Raw genomic sequence first — 18,584 nt, 5'->3', positions numbered from 1 at the left:
TTGGGCAGCCAAACGGACATAGCTAGTTATACTAAGGGCATGGATGTCTACTCTCATTAGAGGGGCCTTCCTAATGGGAGGGCTTTCATTCCTCTACCCTATTAAAGCCTAGAACCCCATGAATCTGTGCTCAGTTGATGTGTGGTTTACTAACCTAAAACTTTATACTTTTATTTGCTTACCCTGTCTAGAAGACTTTCTAAACTTTATTTGTTAAAAGGTCCAGGTCCCATAAATTTTTTTTACTTCGAAGATTTTCCGATTCAATCCATTATTTCAACAATATATGTTTTGTTCAAATCTCTGCATACTGAGCCCATTCACCATAAACCTGTGACAGTAACACCCACACAAATAAAAGTTACATAACACTGAGATTTCTAAATTTTGGGGTTGTGGAGGCATTTATAAATCACTCGACCTTTTGTTTTATGGTTTATTACCATGTCCACAGAACCACCGAAATGGCATTATTTTACCATAATACGTGTTTCTCTCAAATATATTATATGTAAAATGTTTTTAGCTGCAAACACCTTGTCTAATTCATAATTTACACACAAACTTACACAGATACTCGTCCGCACATGTGGATACATCATCTGCAAGAAAAGGTTAGAGGGAATTAGTGAAAGTCGACAAAATGAAACAAAAAAGAAAGTAAAATAAGTACAATTTAAAATGTATACTAGGTAAGGCATCATAGAAATATGCCTAATTAAAGATCTATTAAGCTCTAAATGTAGTTGGAACTTTGAACTGTTACACCGTGAAGACACTGAAAACAATGTGCATTACATATATAGACATTGTGAATACAAAAAAAAAACATTTATCCACAATTTACCTTTGGAGGAGTTTGTATGTAAAGGCAAAGGCACATTTGGAGAGACAGTTGAAATGCTCACTGTATCTGAGAAGAAAAAAAATGTGAACAAATAAAAAAAAAAAAATGAAAACAAGTTTACGGGTAATTTAATAAACACTTAAAAAAAAAACCATACAGATGTCCTATTCAGTCAGATACTAACGTTCATTATATACAACAAAGGTGTTCGCTAAAAAAGTTAAATAAAATCGAGATAGATAAAGCCCCAGAAGCAGATGATTTAAACTTTAGGGTACTGATGGAGTTTAGATTACTAATAACCAGACAATTATTTTTTGAGAATTGGTGTTGAGAAAATGTGGCAAATGTCAGGTGCCTGTAGGCACGGAATTCTAAGGTGCTACCTGCTCCACCTACAGGTTCCTGTTTAGTGGGTTTGGCTTTGAGTGGTTACATTTAGTACAAAGAAAGAGATCTTTCCCCACCAGCACATTTGAGCAAAAAAATAAAAATACATATTTACACGCTGCAAACAAGCTCCCCCTACAGGACATGTGTGTAGGTAGTTGTCTACTCTACCTAATGACAAATTCCACTCTGTGTGTCATAGTTACTGCACACTGCAGGTTGATCATCTGACATATTTTTCTTGTTTTGGCTTCAAGGTTCCTAATCTGAATTAAGTACCTCCTTGTCTCGAACCAGACCTGAGGATAATACAAAGGTATCCCAAATGCCAGCCCACTCAAGTCCAGCAGGGTTATTCACTAAAGTGAATGTTCAAGGTGAATTCAAGGTGAATTGCAAACATAAGGTCAAAAACGCTTTCAGTTCAACTAATCTGGCCTTAAATTTGAAATTCACTTTTAATTCACCTTGTCAAAATTACCCTGTACATTTTGGTAAACTCCGTTACACAAAGCATGTATTGGCTATATAAAGGTGATACTCGATAAAATTAGAATATCGCGCAAAAGCTCATTTATTTCAGTAATGCAACGTAAAAGGGGTAACTAATGTATGAGATAGACGCATTACATTCAAAGCAAGATATTTCAAGTTGTGATTGGTCATAAGTGCGATGAGTATGGCTTACAGCTCATGAAAACCCCAAATCCACAATCTCAGTAAATTAGAATTTTATTAAAGGACGCGGAGGCTCATATTATGCTTATCTCTTTCTTTATTATACCTCAGCAGCAAAGTGAAGGTATAAGATATTCATAGAAAAAAGAAAATCAATAAGAACAGGTTCTCAAAGGGTTAACATAACATTCTACCCTTAACCAATAGGAACAGTCCTCTTGTCCATAACCTCCCATGTGACTTCTCCTCTCCCTCTTTCTTTGCTGCTGCCTCAGCTAAGTATCACCTAATTTTATTTCTCTCTGAGGAATTTATTGCTTATTTGCTTGCATTTGTGTACTTGTTTTATGTATTTTCCACAGTTTTTTCTTCCTTAGGTATACCCCTTTAAGCCAGCGTGTCCAACACGCTTTGGGGTTTTTTCATTTACTCAGCGGTTTGCCGCCTCAGGCGGTAAACCCACCCCCTCCCTCACCGCTCCGGGTAGTTTATTACCCGTTCCGTACCCCCATCCTCCCCCCCCCCCCCCCCCCGAGCGCTCACCGCGACCGTTTCTCCGGCGCGACCTTTTCGCGGCTGGGAGACGCTCGCGCATGCGCATTGGCAGCCGCTCAGAGCGGCAGCCATTAACTCCAACGGCGGACAGGATTTCCCGCCTTTTTCCCGACGCCCTCCTATGTTCTGAGGGCGGGCGGGAGTGAGCGGATTGGCTGCTGGCTGGGGCTTGCAGCTTACCAGTGCTCCCTTGCGGCCATTCCGGAGGGAACACTCGGTAAGCTGACAGCCTTTTTTGCTTGTGCCTTGTCCCATCACTCCCAGCCAGCCACATTACTCAGTTTTTCTTGCATAAGAACTCTGTGAATAATATTGTATATATTCTGTGTATACATACAGTCTGAGTGTACACTCATATAGTTACACATACACTGAATTTTAATCTGTTGCTCACCCCCCTTCAGCCAATATATCTAGCATGCTGAACACCAGAGCCCAGGAGACTAGCACTCCTACTACTGCCACGCGCCCCCTCTCACCACAGAGGGAAGACGCGGTTTCTATGGAGCAGCTGAACTCTGAAGAGTTCCATACGCTCCTGGACGCGACCATGACCAAGTCGGTCACACAGGCCATATACACGGCTATGGGGGCAATGTCAGACAACCTGACACAATCCATTAGTAACGCCATCTTGGCGTCTAGTCACTACCCTAGCGGCATCCACCCCAAGGCCCAAGATGACAAGCCTGCTTCCCTCACCGGTCGCAAGGCCACTGAAAAGACCCACCACTTGGGCAGACGAACCTCCAAAACATATATGACGGACAGGTTGCGTCCTGTCACTAATGAGGACATGGGGCCCCCACGTAAACGAGCCTCCCACCGGGCAAAAACGGTGAGGAAATGGAAATGGGCTAAGGCCCAAACTGAGACATCCGACTCTGATTCGGAACTGGAGGAGGTATTGAACGAGTCTGAAGAAATAGACTCTGTTGAATCGGAGAACTCCTCTCCGGAACGCAGCCTGGCAGCAAACCCTACCAACACGGGTAAGGCGGCTAAGGATGATTCCATCATCCTGGACCCTCAGGGCGAGCCCCTCTTTAACCCGGACGACCTACAACATCCTAGGTCTACCGAATGGTTTCCGGCTGACCATGTGGCCCAGTATATTGCGGCCAGGATTAGGAAACCCCTGGATAAAAATACCAGGAACAAGCTAAGGGCGGAATGTCCACGCCCGACGGTCCCTGATATGGCCTGTGCCACACCAGAAGTGGACCCAAAAATTGCCCAGTTCCTGGGCAAAGCTGGCTGGAAGACCAAAAAGGGTTTGGATTATTCGCTGCGCCACTGCCAGGACAAGGTGCTTGATTCCTTGGGCCCTAGCGCAAAAATCTTCGACATGGTCGAAGCGGCACTCTCAGGTGACACACCTGTGGACCTCCTAGCTATTCGAGAATGGGCACAGCGCTCTATTTGCCTCATCGGCAATTCCAACGCTGCACTAAGCACAGAGAGGCGAAAGGCGATCCTCATGAAGATCGACCCGAAACTGGTCAACATGGCCATATCTGAGCCTGGTACACAGGCAAAAGGCCTCCTTTTTGGAGACAATTTTGTGAAAGAGTTGGGTACCTATGTGAGCACATTTACAGCCCTGGACAAGGCGCAAACAAATCTCAAATGAGTGTTCTCACCAAAGGTTTTGGGGGGGGGCTGGCAGACATCGGGGCCGTCTGTCCAGCCGCTCATCACGGGGCTCCTACCGGGGCTTCCGAGGCCCCACTACATCCAGGTTCCCACAGACAGAAGCCAGGAATCCTACACCCTTCTTTCCTGTCAGGGGCAGATCATGGCAGTCCAGAGGACACAGAGGTGCCACATACGGCCGACGGCCTTATGGTAAGTTCTCTTCCCCTATCTCATTCTGGTATAACACATGTGGGAGGCAGACTATCTCAGTTTTTCGGGGCATGGCAAAGACTCACATCCGATGCCTGGATCCTCAACACAGTACTAGGGTACCACATAGAATTTGTGCAAAACCCAATACAATACACTATGCCAAGGCGGATGGTGTTTGCCCCCCAAGACAAGAAACTTGTGTCGAGGGAAATCGAAACATTGACGGAGAAGGGCGCGATCTACCAGGTCGCGCCTCACTCCCCAGGCTTCCTGAGCAACCTGTTCTTGGTTCCCAAAAAGGGCGGCGGCGTGAGGCCGGTAATCAACCTACGCCCTCTCAATACATTCGTACGATATCACCACTTCAAAATGGAAGGGATCCATTGTCTACGAGACCTTCTCAGGCTAGGGGATTGGATGGTCAAACTGGACCTCCAAGATGCCTACCTCACCATCCCCATCGCAGAGGAGTGTCATCACCTCCTCCAGTTTCAATGGAACCAACAGACAGGTTCCGGTGCCTACCATTTGGCCTCTCATCAGCACCATGGTGCTTTACAAAACTGCTAAAACCGGTAGTGGCACTGCTACGCAGCAGAGGGGTGCGCATGATCATATATTTGGACGATATGCTGATTATGGCACAGGATGCCCTCCTACTTCAACAACACCTATCCTGGGCATTATCCCTCCTTCACAACCTGGGATTCCTAATCAACTGGGAGAAATCGGTCCTAATACCCTCCCAGTCCATGGAATTCTTGGGATTCACTATAGAGGCAGTCCAAGGGACCCTAAGCCTGCCACCTTCGAAGATCAAGACGATCAAGAAAGAGATCCGCAGAACGCTGGCCCGTCCAACGCTCACCGTGAGACAACTAGCCAGAATAATCGGACTCCTCTCAGCCTCCATACAGGCAATCTTCCCGGGCCCCCTTCATTACAGAGCCCTACAGAGACTGAAAACCGCGCAACTACAATCAGGTCACTCCTACTCAGACTCCGTGCCACTCGATCACACAGCCAAAGAGGAGCTCAGGTGGTGGCTCCAACACATGGAAGCATGGAATGGCAGGGCAATCTTCGGCACCACCCCAGATTGCATAATAGAGTCCGATGCCAGCACGCGGGGCTGGGGAGCGCGTTGTGGGCCTATCTCCACAGGAGGAAGATGGTCTCAACCGGAAAAGGCACTGCACATCAACAGCCTGGAACTTATGGCAGGCTCCTTCGCACTGAAGAGCCTCCTGGGTCCCAAGACACACTGCTCCATCATTTTACGGATGGACAACATATCTGCAGTCCAGTACATCAACCGCCTCGGCGGCACCAGATCCAAAATCCTGGCAGACTTAGCCACAGACTTCTGGCAGTTCTGCTTGGAACGCAACATATCAGTTCAAGCAGAATACATTCCGGGACTCTCGAACACCGTAGCAGACTGGAATTCCAGGTACCTACAGGATGCCAGCGATTGGCACCTGAACCGCGCAACGTTCTTAAAACTTCAGACATTATGGGGCCCGATGTACATGGACCTGTTTGCATCGAGATTGAATACTCAACTTCCGAAATTTTTCAGTTGGAGGCCGGACCCAGAAGCAGTAGCTACGGATGCATTCCTCCAGCCCTGGCCGGTCAGAAGATTATACGCTTTCCCTCCATTCGCCCTACTGGCACGAACATTGGTACATCTCGACCGCTCGCGGACGTCCATGGTCCTCATAACACCATTCTGGACAACGCAGTCTTGGTTCCCTTCACTCATGGAGATGTCCATAGATGTTCCCAGATTGCTACCAGAGCATCCTCACCTCCTTTCGGATCCCGAAGGGAATCCACATCCACTGGTGATGCAGGGTCAACTCAAATTGCTAGCATGGCTCCTCTCAGGGGACCCTGGATCATACCAGATGTTCCACAGACAACTCTCGAACTATTGGCGGGAGCCTGGGCTCCAGGAACACGGAGATCCTACAGTAGGGCCTGGAACGCCTGGAGTGGTTGGTGTATGGAACAACAAGTGGATCCCGTATGCGCCCCTGTGAATTATATGTTACGTTTCCTCACACTCCTAAACGACCAAGGCCTGGCGTATCGGACGATCAACGTTTACAGATCAGCGATCTCCGCTGGACACAAAGGCTGGGAAGGATCCCCAGCGGGCAAACACCTATTAGTGTGCAGATTCCTACGTGGGGTTCGTTTTGCCAGACCCCCACAATCCCGATACACATCAGTGTGGGACGTGAATCTAGTCTTAAACTTATTAGAAAGATGGCCACAGAACTCTATTCTCACGTTAAAGCAACTATCAGCGAAACTGGCCATGCTCTTCTGCCTGATTTCATGCAAAAGAGTTTCGGATGTTCGAGCACTAGACGTTGATGCACGCTCGTTCACCCCAACGGGAGTAACATTCAACATCTCCAGACGTACCAAAACAACGATCTCATCAGTATCATACCCAGCATTCCCTCATAACGTAAACTTATGTCCAATAGCCTGCCTGAAGGAATATGAAAAACGGACACAGGCATTTAGAAACCCGAGACACCACGAACTGTTTTTGGCCATCAACACGCCACACCAACCAGTATCCTCGGTGACAATAGCCCGATGGGTGAAGTGGATAATGACCACCGCTAATATAGACACGTCCATATATGGCGCACACTCCACTAGGGGAGCTATGGCGTCCAAAGCGTTCACTTTGGGATGCAGGTTAGAAGACCTATTGCGGACGGCGGATTGGTCCTGTGAGTCCACCTTTAAAGATTACTATTTTCACCCTACAGACCACATATCATCGACAGTCATTGCACAGCTTTGAACTAGCATAATATGAGCCTCCGTGTCCTTTAATAAAATTACCAGATTTTACTAATTACATGACGTAAAGTCATGATTTTATAAAGGACACGGAGGCGAATATTCGCCCACCCGGTAAGTATGTCATTTCAAACCAGTTTAAGACAAGAATTGTATGCCCACCCGATATATCCTGACATTCAGGTAAGGTTGAGTTGTCTAGATACGAGTCGATTATGTATCATAAGTTATACTACATACCATAGCTCATACAACAGGCAAGTTAATCTGTACAGATAACGAATACATAGAGTTAAACAACACCAATGTGGCAAACAGTTATGAGACCATATTTTACCACTTCTTTTCTCTATCCCATTTCAGCCTGAAGATCAAATATCGAAACCTTCAGATGACCAGTTGTCAGCTCAGTTCAAAAGGATAATTTCTACAGTTCAGTTACATAGAAGAGTTTGTTACAAGGGATAAAGTTTCCAAATTGTTCTTCTCAAGTATGATGATCCAGCTTCGGCATGACCAAAGAAAGAGGGAGAGGAGAGGTCACATGGGAGGTTATGGACAAGAGGACTGTTCCTATTGGTTAAGGGTAGAATGTTATGTTAACCCTTTGAGAACCTGTTCTTATTGATTTTCTTTTTTCTATGAATATCTTATACCTTCACTTTGCTGCTGAGGTATAATAAAGAAAGAGATAAGCATAATATTCGCCTCCGTGTCCTTTATAAAATCATGACTTTACGTCATGTAATTAGTAAAATCTGGTAATTTTACATGCAATCAATAAAACAAGTAGTGTAGGGTCCAATATCGGACCTCTGAAAAGTATAAGCAAGCATTTAGACTCAGTACTTGGTTTGGGCCCCTTTTGCAGCAATTACTGCCTCAATGCGGCGTGTCATGGAAGCTATCAGCCTGTGGCACTGAGATTGTGGATTTGTAGTTTTCACGAGCTGTAAGCCATAATCATCGCACTTATGACAAATCACGGCTTGAACTATCTTGCTTTGCATGTAATGCGTCTATCTCAAATATTTGTTTCCCCTTTATTTCCCATTAATGAAATAAATTAACTTTTGCACGATATTCTAATTATTCGAGTATCACCTGTAGAAAGAGGATTTTTTCCTGACTATGTGTCAAAATTGGAAATTGCTTTAAATTGAGTTATTCATAATTTTGGGGAATTTTATTTGTTATGAAAGTGGTCCATGATTAAATTTTTTTGGTCCAATTTTTCATTTTTTGGGGGAGTTTCAACAATTTCTTTTTACGCTGAAGGACTGAGTAACAATTTGATTTTTCTGCCACACATATTTCCCATTAGAAAGTACCTCAGGGGAAAAAACTAAATCAAGCTTTTGATAGCAGCCCTTCATTAAACTTTAAAATTGTACAAAATATTTTTATACAAAGGCTCAAAAAAATGAAAAAAATATCACATAACCTAAAATCCCATTAGAGTTTTCAAAAGACACCACATGGAACTGTGCAGCTGTTATAGCTATTATTGATCCAAAAACACTATTTTATGCCATCTTTGCCACAAGTAATTACATTTTTCTCAGGAGATTTTTTTCTTCCTTTTACAAAAACTTTTTTTTAAATTGCGTTTTTTGCTAAGGAAGGTTGATAGGAAACCCTTCTTGAAGGGACACTATATGCACTCAGGATACTTCATCTGATTAAGGTGGTCTGGGTGCAGTGTTTTCAGAGAAACTGCAATGTTTATAGGCTCTATTAACTGTCTTCCAGGCAGATACAAGAGGTGCTTCCTGAATTCAGAGTTTAACTCTGTTAAATGATGCTGATGTCCCCATGCAAAGCATCCTCAAAATCCCCACAGGAAAGCACTGATTTCCTTTAGGAAAGCTCTAAGGCACACGGGGCCCTCTGGTGAAGAAGACCGAGCCAGCGCCAATGGACCTAAAGAGGTAAGTGGGAATAAAGTTTTTTGTAACCCTTTCATAACTTGGGGGGTGCAGAAGCAGAGGGACGATATAGTATATGGAATACAGTTCTATTCCCAATGGTATAGTGTTTCTTTTAAGTTTCATAAAAAAATAAAAAATAAATGGTAAGGCAAAAAATATAATGAAATTTATGGATATAATGAAAGGTATGGTTCATATAAATCTGCTCATAGCACAACCCCCAGTGTAGGAGAAACCCATGTGACATTGGGAACTGTCTAATTAAGAGGTGTTTTGCAATAATAAAAAAAAAAAATATTGTTTATTATTACACAATTGAAGAATGGGCCACTGAGCGAATTATAAAAGAAAAAAACTTTGAAAAATTAAAAATGCAATGCTAAGCCTTTTATTGGAATCTCTCCCATATAAAGTAATTTAAAAAACAAACAAACAAGTACAACTGGTCTACACGCTACAGAGAGAGAAGAGATTCAGCCAGGGCTACTTACCATCTGCGGTGCAGTTAACATGAATCTCGACAAAATTGACATCTATGTCTAGGGAGCATCCCACTGGGCGGGTATCTGCATCTAGAAATATTTCATCAGCGTTCACGGCACACTTTATGATAGATGTTCCCTTTACTTTCCCATTCCTGAGCCACACTTTCTCCTGAGGGTGGCTGTGACAGCGCAGAGTAGCACGAACTTGTGATATATTCTTATAATGCAGTATAGTCGCTGTCTCATTGAAATGCCGCTCTATGCACTCCGCAGCAGTGTAACCTGCAAGGAAATATCCAGATATAATTAACATGTACACACTGAATACTGAGTAGTATACAATTATTACAGCCCAATGTCAGAGAGAAAGAATGAGAGAGAGTGTGTAAGTTGCTTGTTTGTGTGGGTTGTTCTACAAGAAGAAAACTAACTTGCGTTTAGACTGGAAGAAAAAAAGATTCCGTCTAAGGCAAAGGAAAGGTTTTTTTACTGTAAGAACAATCAGGATGTGGAATTCTCTGCCTGAAGAAGTGGTTTTATCAGAGTCCATACAGATGTTCAAACAGCTACTAGATGCATACTTGCAAAAACAGAATATTCAAGGATATAATCTCTCAATGTAGGGTAATAACTGCTTGATCCAAGGATAAATCTGACTGCCATTCTGGGGTCAAGAAGGAATTTTTTTCCTAGCTTGTTGCAAAATTGTGCTTCAAACTGGGTTTTTTTGCCTTCTTTTGGATCAACAGCAAAAAACAAATGTGAGGAAGGCTGAACTTGATGGACGCATGTCTCTTTTCAGCTATGTAACTATGTAACTTTTAACATAGGCATGCGCAGCCTATTGCATAAGGGTGTGCACCCTAAAGCACAAACACACACGCCGCGTTTATATATATATATATATATATATATATATATATTTGTAGTCGGGGATAATAAGCCGTACATAACGCCATTGGCTATGTATGAGAGTCGGTTGTGGTGTGCCTAAATCGACGATCGGGTAGGCCTGAAATAAATGAGGGCCCACCAAGGAAGTGTTTGTTAAGGGGTGTGGCGGGTGGGTAGTCTGGATCGGTGTCGGCCCTGAGTGGAGGAAAGTCTGGGTATAAATAGGCCGGTAAAACCCCTCCCACAACTACAGGCTCCGCCTTAACATTTGTAGTCGGGGATAATAAGCCGTACATAACGCCGTTGGCTATGTATGAGAGTCGGTTGTGGTGTGCCTAAACCGACGATCGGGTAGGCCTGAAATAAATGAGGGCAAAAAGATTTTATCGTAACACTATAATGCTAATATCGATTGCCCAACTCATTCTGTGAAGGCTTGGTGAAAGGTGTCCAGGAGGATACCTAAAAGGTTAGGTTGGTGAAAGGCCCTATCGTTTCCTTGCCAGGTAGGGGAGACTCCTGTTGAGGCGCATAGTGCCATGGTGACGATGATGTTTTTGATGGGAACAGTTGGGGACCTTGACCTGGAGGAAATCATTGGGGTAGCATATTGCTACTGGGCAGTGATTCACATATTTTGGAGGTGCTCGCGTAGTGTTTCCGTGAAGTTGTCTAAAGTTCGAGGCTACTCTCAGCCCCCCAAATGTCCGACACCTGGCGAGACAGTACGTACCTTCCTTTTGGAACGCAGTGACTGTCACGGAGATGGGGGTATAGGCAGCAAATTTCCGGCTTGGAGAATTCTCTTAAGTGTGAGTCCACTGTGGCATATTGGAGTAGGAACTGATGGCCCAGTGAGGTCGTGGGTAGAGGTATTTCTGAAGGACCCGAACTTGTATTACGCAAAGTCCCTATTTCACTGCCAAGGCGAGCGTCAGAGATACAAAAGTGCCTGCAACTGGACATAACAAATGCGGAGAGAGGGTCGCACGTGGAATTGAGTAGGCCCACTGAGGCCATGGCCGTATGTGATAGCCTAAGTGGGGGTCGGAGTCGTGGTTGCGGTGAATTACCCGTGGAGAACAATATGTAACATGGGTAGTGGTGGCTCGTGAGGGCCGCGTATAGAGGTATGTCTGAAGGACCTGAGGTATTTAGTAGAACAACGTCTCTAGTTTACTATAGGGATATATATGTCGGAGATTCGGTGAGAGTCTGGGACCGGACTCTTAGGAGCGAAGAGAGAGAGGCTTACGGGTGACTGATAGAGCCAGATGAAGCGACAGTAGTATGTAATGGCCCGAGTGAGGGGCCGGAACTGATATATCGTGGATTGCCCGCGGGGGGCAGTATGTCGTGCCGATCCAAGTTAGGGTCGCATATCAGGCTCTCTAGAGGACCTGACACATGTATTTAACAAGGTGAACGTCAGAGATTCCTTAAGCCTGCTACTGAACTTAGAAAAGCAGAGAGAGGGTCGTGCTAGGAATTTAGTGGGTCCTAGAGGGTCCAGGATGTATGTAGTAGTCCAGAAGAGGGGACGGAATAGTGTCATAGATAATTGCCCACCGCGGGCCATATGTTACGTAGGTAGTGACGACCTATTGGGGGCTTCGTATAGGGGTATTCCCAACGGAGCTGAAGTATGTATTTGACCCAAGTCTTAACTTTAATGTCAGGAAGCAAAATCAGATATGCCAGAATTGCCTGTGACTGTACACATAATTGTGGCGTGGAGAGGATCGTACAAGGAGTTGAGTGGGTCTAATGTTGCTGCGGTCGTGTGTAAATGTTCAAGTGAAGGGCCTTAATAGTGTCGTAACGATTGCCCACGGAGGGCCGTATGTAACGTATGTAGTGATGGCCTAATGAAGCTGCACATGGTGGTATTACTGAAGGCTAAGTGACAGAATGTAGAGATTATTCCATGTGTGATTGCCCATTCGAGGATATGTAATGTGGGTGTATTGGATAGCTTGCAGAGGTTGTTTGGAACATATGGAGGGAGGCCATGAGTACTGGTTGAACGCAGTATAGTAGAGTGGTATTTGATTCTCATGGCTGGAACTGACATAGGAGCTGACCAGCTGTGTAACGTGCCGTAATAGATGTATCATTTGTGCGTTGCTACGGTCGGTAAAGCATCCAAGATTGTGGGAGTCGTAAATGACCTGGAAATAGCGGGTGGACAGTATAAGATCCCTGGTTTATTTGCTGGACTCTCAGGGGTAGAGAAATAGAATTGTATGCTTTAAATGCCGGCCATCTAGAAGCTGAGGGCAGGCTACTTCATTAATTGAAATAACTTGCGACAAATTGGTACGTGGAATGTTAGGTGACCTGGTTGCCCATAACCTATATCAATGTGACAAATTAAGTGGCAGAATAGGCGGGGTGGGAGGGGGATGGACAGACATAAGTAAACATAGGAAATGGTCCCTCTGTAATACATACTCATGTGCAACCAGAATCGAACGAAGCTGAGGCTCCAAACTTAGCCGTACAAATGGTGGTTGAACGTGAGTGTGAACCTAGCGGCCCTACTGTGCATATTCGGAAAGCACTAACCTAGAAAAGGAACCCTCCAATGGGGAAGTGGAATTAACATATACTTGTGTGAAACCACCGAATATGCTAATGAGGTGACAAAGTTAACTAAGGAACTTGCTAGGTCACTGTAAGTTTGACTGAACAAGGCTAATTAAATAGCAACCATATTGCAAACTAAGGGACATGATCATGCCATGTACGATAAAACGACAAGACTGTCATACCCAGCTGACCTGTATAACAAAATGACTAAATACTGGCATCAGAGTGCCACTGACCCTGCCTTGGCACTTGATTTCCATACTACCCGAATTACTAACAGTTTGTTAGGATGTGTGTAAAAGATATAGCAAAGGAATACGCATATGGATAGAGTGACTGTTTAACAGAGGCTATGAGTGACAAGGTTTACAAGGTGGCGTTGGCTGCCCTTAATATGGCAGAGTTGCAACAGTGACTATGAACAACTGTAACACAAAATAACACAGAATAAGCTAATATTTGAAGTAATGTGCTTAGATAGTGAGCGATTTGTAAGAATGGACATTTGTGTGGAAGTTATTATCTCACCTTACTACGTCTGTTGTATTATAGGTATGTACCTTTAAGAGTTAAACCCTTTTTTTATTTTTTTTTTCATTTATGAGATTGCGTAGATGTGGTAGTTTGAGGGGTTAGTAATAGTTGTATTTTTGGAGACTGGCTGGAGTTGATGGTAGTGATAGACTGTAGTACTCGCTACAGTGAGAGGTGAGGATATAGTGAAACCGGATTGATCCTGATGAAAGTCCTCTATGCAACGTTGATCGTTTTTTAAAGATGTTCTAATAAATGTTGGACTTTTAACAAGTGAGTGCTCCTGCCTATTTTGGATGGATATATATATGCAGACAGTCCCAGTAAGGAAGCATTTCTCAAGTAAGTGGATTAATCTCATAAGAGCAAGCATTAGGCTGCTAGGATAGGACCTGCCGAATATGGAGTACTTTGACGTAGTTGGCAGGCTTATGCAATGTATGATGATATAATGTAACTAAACCCCCATCATTTTTTGCCTAGGTGAGGTGTTTTTAAATAAAACTATTACAATCTCTAAGATTTGAAATCATTGTTTAGTGAATAAGCGAGTGCGCTGGAATCTGTATTTTGTATATTTTGGCCCCAGCAGCACCCTATAATGTATGCATGTTCAGGTGAGTGCAGCCCTCTTGGTTTTGTTTATATATATATATATATATATATACACACACACACACATTGGGTGCTGTGTGTGTGAGGGTGCGGTGTGTGTGTGTTTGTGGGGGGGGGGGTGTTTAAAGGTGCTGTGTGTGTGTGAGGGTGCGGTTAGTGTGTGTGTGTGTGTGTGTGTGTGAGGGCACTGTGTGTGTGTGAGGGTGCTGTTAGTGTGTGTGTGCTGTGTGTGTGTGGTTAGTGTGTGTGTTTGTGAGTGTGGTGTGTGTGTAAGGGTGCTGTGTGTATGAGGGTGCTGTGTGTATGAGGGTGCTGTTAGTGTGTGTGTGTGTGTGTGTGTGTGTAAAGGTGCTGTGTGTATGTATGTGTAAGGGTGCTGTGTGTGTGTAAGGGTGCTGTTAGTGTGAGGGTGCTGTTAGTGTTGGTGTATGTGAGTGTAAGGGTGCTGTGTGTGTAAGGGTGATGTATGTGTGTGGGTGCTGTTAGTGTGGGCTGTGCAAGGGTGCTGTGTGTGTGTATGGGTGCTGTATGTGTGAGGGTGCTGTTAGTGTGCGCTGTGTATGGGTGCTGTGTGTGTGTGCTGTTTGTGTGTATTGTGTGGGGGCGGGGGACCATTTAGTTAATAGCCCCCCTTCTTACCTTTTGTAGGGAGGGGGGGCAGTGCTGCTGCCACCCCTTGTCCAGTGGTGAGTGAACTCTAGACTGCACTCACCCTTGCTGTAGGGGGCGGGATGTCCAAGAGACTGAGCCTTGGGCGGAACCAACGCAGCACCAACCAAAGCATTATAAATGCTTTCCTATGTGACCGGCTGAATGCGCGCGCAGCTCTTGCCGCGCGTGCGCATTCAGCCGACGGGGAGGAGAAGAGGCGGATCGGAGGAGGAGAGCAGGAGGAGAGCTCTCCGCCCAGCGCTGGAAAAAGGTAAGATTTAACCCCTTTCCCCTTTCCAGAGCCGGGCGGGAGGGGGTCCCTGAGGGTGGGGGCACCCTCAGGGCACTCTAGTGCCAGGAAAACGAGTATGTTTTCCTGGCACTAGAGTGGTCCTTTAATTCAGCTGCTAGAGGAGCTTCCGCGATTCTCACTGTGACAATCACAGTGAGAAGACGCTGAACGTCCATAGGAAAGCATTGAGTAACGCGCATTCGGAGCTGAGAGGCGGATCAGGGCGGAGAGATCCCCAGCGCCAAGGGAGAAAGGTAAGTGCTTAAGACACACACACACACTCTCAGGAACAGACGCATACACACTAGCTAACAGACACACACTCAGTGACAGACATACATACACACTCACTGACAGACAGACACACACTCACTCACTTACAAAACACCCACTCACTAACAGACGCACACAAATTAACACACACACACACACTGACACACTAACACTAACACACACACTCTAACACACGCACACTCTAACACACACGCACACACTAACACACATTTTTTTTTTACATTTAATCCCCCCAGCCTCCCTACCTTTGGGAGAGATGAGGGGATTCCCTGGGGTCCAGTGGTGTCACTGGGTGGGCGGGCTGGTTGGCTGTCTGGGTGGTGGGCGCGCGAGGGAGCACTCTCCCCTGTGTGCTCCCTCGCGTGTCGCGTACTGATACCGGAGCCGGAAGATGACGTCATCTTCCGGCTCCAGCATCAGTACATGGCGCGCGAGGGAGCTGAAGAGGAAGCACTCAGGGGAGAGTGCTCCCTCGCGCGCCCCCCAGCAATACCAGGGCCAGCCTCAGGGGGCCCTGAGGTGCCCGGCTCCTGGGCCCCCCAGACGAAGAGGCTGGCCATAGTGGCATACATACCGGGTCGCAGGGCGGCCGGGCCCCCTGGTGGGCCCAGGCCCGGTTGCAGCCGCGACCCCTGCAACCTTGGTATGTGTAACGGATCGCCTCGCACCCCGACTTGGTACCTCCGTTAATGGATGCTCCTAGCGCTTCCTGAGGACTCCAAGCACTCTGGCAGACACCACAATCACCGAACCGATTCAGCATATGAATCTTCCCAAGCATAGGAATGCTCCAGACTGTTGAATAGGAACCATACGAATAGGCTTACACTCCTAGCAGTCAACTGGAACAGCATGCAATAAATCCTTCCCCCAATAATGAGACGACACTTCACTTTGAGGGTTAAACAGGAACTCTGGACTGGCTCATCCAGCCTGGCTTTTATTTCCATCTCACACATACAGGCCACACCCAGGGGGAGGCATAAAATAACCAATCCGAGATATGGTACAACCCACACATCCCCTCCCCTTAGCCTGAGAGATAATCCACTTAATATACAGTTTAAAACATAACTTTTACACAATATCTATAACTTCAAAACCATACATCACATTCACATACAAATCACATATTCAGACTCAGCATACTTTAAACATAAACACTTCCAAAAATCAGGCAAATCCCTCCAGTGGATCAAAAGTTACACGGAAGTCCTTTTATGACCGACCGCAAGCACATTTTCTTGCCCAAAACAGTTCCATAGATTTGGGCTGTGCGGTCGGTCAATTCCTGGCATAAAAACGGCTAAGTCTCATTCGAAGTGTGCCTGTACTTCGACTTTAGTCGAAGTGTCGAAGTGGAGTTGATGTTAAGGGTCGGCAGTGTTCGAAGTTAAAATGGCCGCCGCCACGTGGTCCTTTGTCCGATACCGGCCACTTCAACGACTTCGACAACTTCGGTAACTTCGACACCTTCGGTAACTTCGACAGCTTCGACTGTGTCCGAAGTGCCATATACAAAAGTACCAATCTGTCCCCAAAGTATTTAAAGGGCTAGGGACAGTATTATACAATCCCCATGCCCAAAAGTAGTTCCCAAAGGGTCAGTACATTATGGTATCAGTCCATAAGCCCCAATTCAGTCCCTTAAAGGGCAATATCTCCCAGGGACCATAATCACTGGGCAGGAGGCTAGCAACCAGGCTTCTCCAGTTCTCAGTGGCGAGGTTGGTTCCGCCACATTTCTCCCCTTTACCAAATAGACTAACAGGGTATCTGACCTCCTGCCGGTCAGTGCCCTGGTTAGTCCAGCAACCCACCCACAAAACAGAAACAGCAGTACAGCCCACCCACAATAACTGGTTACTACACCTGGGTAGAGGAGAAATTGGTCCATGTCCAGGTGCCTGTGGCTGTGTGGGGGACTGGTAGGCTGCCTTGGTGGGTTGCTAAGTGGGCAGAGACCAGCGGTACTCTGCCCGGATGCCAGCACTACCATGGGAGTAATCGGGTTGAAGCCTGGTTGCTGGATACCGACTGTCTCCCCTTTAGATACACTGCGCTGCTGCTGGAGACCGACTGTCTCCCCTTTGGCTAAACAGCCCTGTTGTGGGGGGGCAGGACCGACCGTCCCTACACCCTGTGCTGGAAGTGCAGAGACCACGGTCCCATCTGCACAGGTGTGGGGCTTACAGTCTCCCCCTGGTACATTAAGCTGCTGCTGGGGAGAGGTGGTAACCAGCTCCTCTCCCATTAGAACACTCTGCCGCTGGGGAATGGAGACTGGGCTCTCTATTCCCTGTACATTAATGATCCGCCGCTGGGGAGAGGTGGTAACAATCTCCTCTCCCATACATACTTCCCGTCTCTGCGGAGGGAGACCGACTGTCTCTCCTCCCAGCACAGAGTCCTGCTGTGGGGGAAAGGGGGCTGGGCTCTCCATTCCCTGCTGGATACTCTGCCGCTGGGGAATGGAGACTGGGCTCCCAATTCCCAACAAATCACACTGCCGCTGGGGAGGGAGGACGGCCCCTTCAGCTCCCTGTAACTTGGGCGCAGAGACCACGGTCCCATCTGTGCTGGTGTGGGGCTTACTGTCTCCCCTTGGTGTGCTAAGCTGCCGCTGGGGAGAGGGGGTAACAAACTCCTCTCCCTTACACACTTTCAGCCGCTGGGGAGCAGGGCTGACCCTCTGTACTCCCTGTAGGCAGGGCGCAGAGACCACGGTCCCATCTGCGCTGGTGAGGGGCTTACTGTCTCCCCTTGGTGAGCTGTGCTGCCGCTGGGGAGAGGGAATAACAAACTCCTCTCCCTTACACACCTTCAGCCGCTGGGGAGAGGGGATAACAGGCTCCTCTCCCTGCACCGTAGACTGCCGCTGGGGAGCAAGAACGGCACATTCAGCTCCCTGTAACGCACACTGCCGCTGGGGATCTGGGCCGACTGCCCAGCATCCCTGTAGGGCCGGTATAGAGACCGCAGTCGCATCTCCACCTGCCATCTGTGGGTCTTCCCAGGACCAATCCGTGAGGCCCCTCAACATTTGTGAGTAAGGGCCACCTGCTTCCCCACCTGGCAACTCTGGCTGCTGCTGGGGATCTGGGCCGGCTGCCCAGCATCCCGGTGGGCCCGGTGGAGAGACC

The 18,584-nt window shown here is 46.6% G+C and overlaps 1 protein-coding gene across 1 annotated transcript in view; it reads right to left on the bottom strand.

The window, feature by feature from the left end:
- The window catches only part of LOC134573696 (uncharacterized), a 45,832-nt gene that overhangs the window by 3,298 nt on the left and 23,950 nt on the right, over positions 1-18,584 (bottom strand). Inside the window, exons 2-4 of the mRNA XM_063433479.1 lie at positions 9,576-9,851; positions 848-913; positions 570-602 (exon numbers count right to left, since the gene is read on the bottom strand). Coding sequence (XP_063289549.1) covers positions 570-602; positions 848-913; positions 9,576-9,851 — 375 coding nt within the window. The remainder of the gene's footprint in view (positions 1-569; positions 603-847; positions 914-9,575; positions 9,852-18,584) is intronic.

Source organism: Pelobates fuscus, chromosome 9 (genome assembly GCF_036172605.1).
Source record: "Pelobates fuscus isolate aPelFus1 chromosome 9, aPelFus1.pri, whole genome shotgun sequence".
Lineage (NCBI taxonomy): Eukaryota > Metazoa > Chordata > Amphibia > Anura > Pelobatidae > Pelobates > Pelobates fuscus.
The sequence above is the reverse complement of the archived record's forward strand: the minus strand, read 5'-3'. Positions and strand labels throughout refer to the sequence as shown.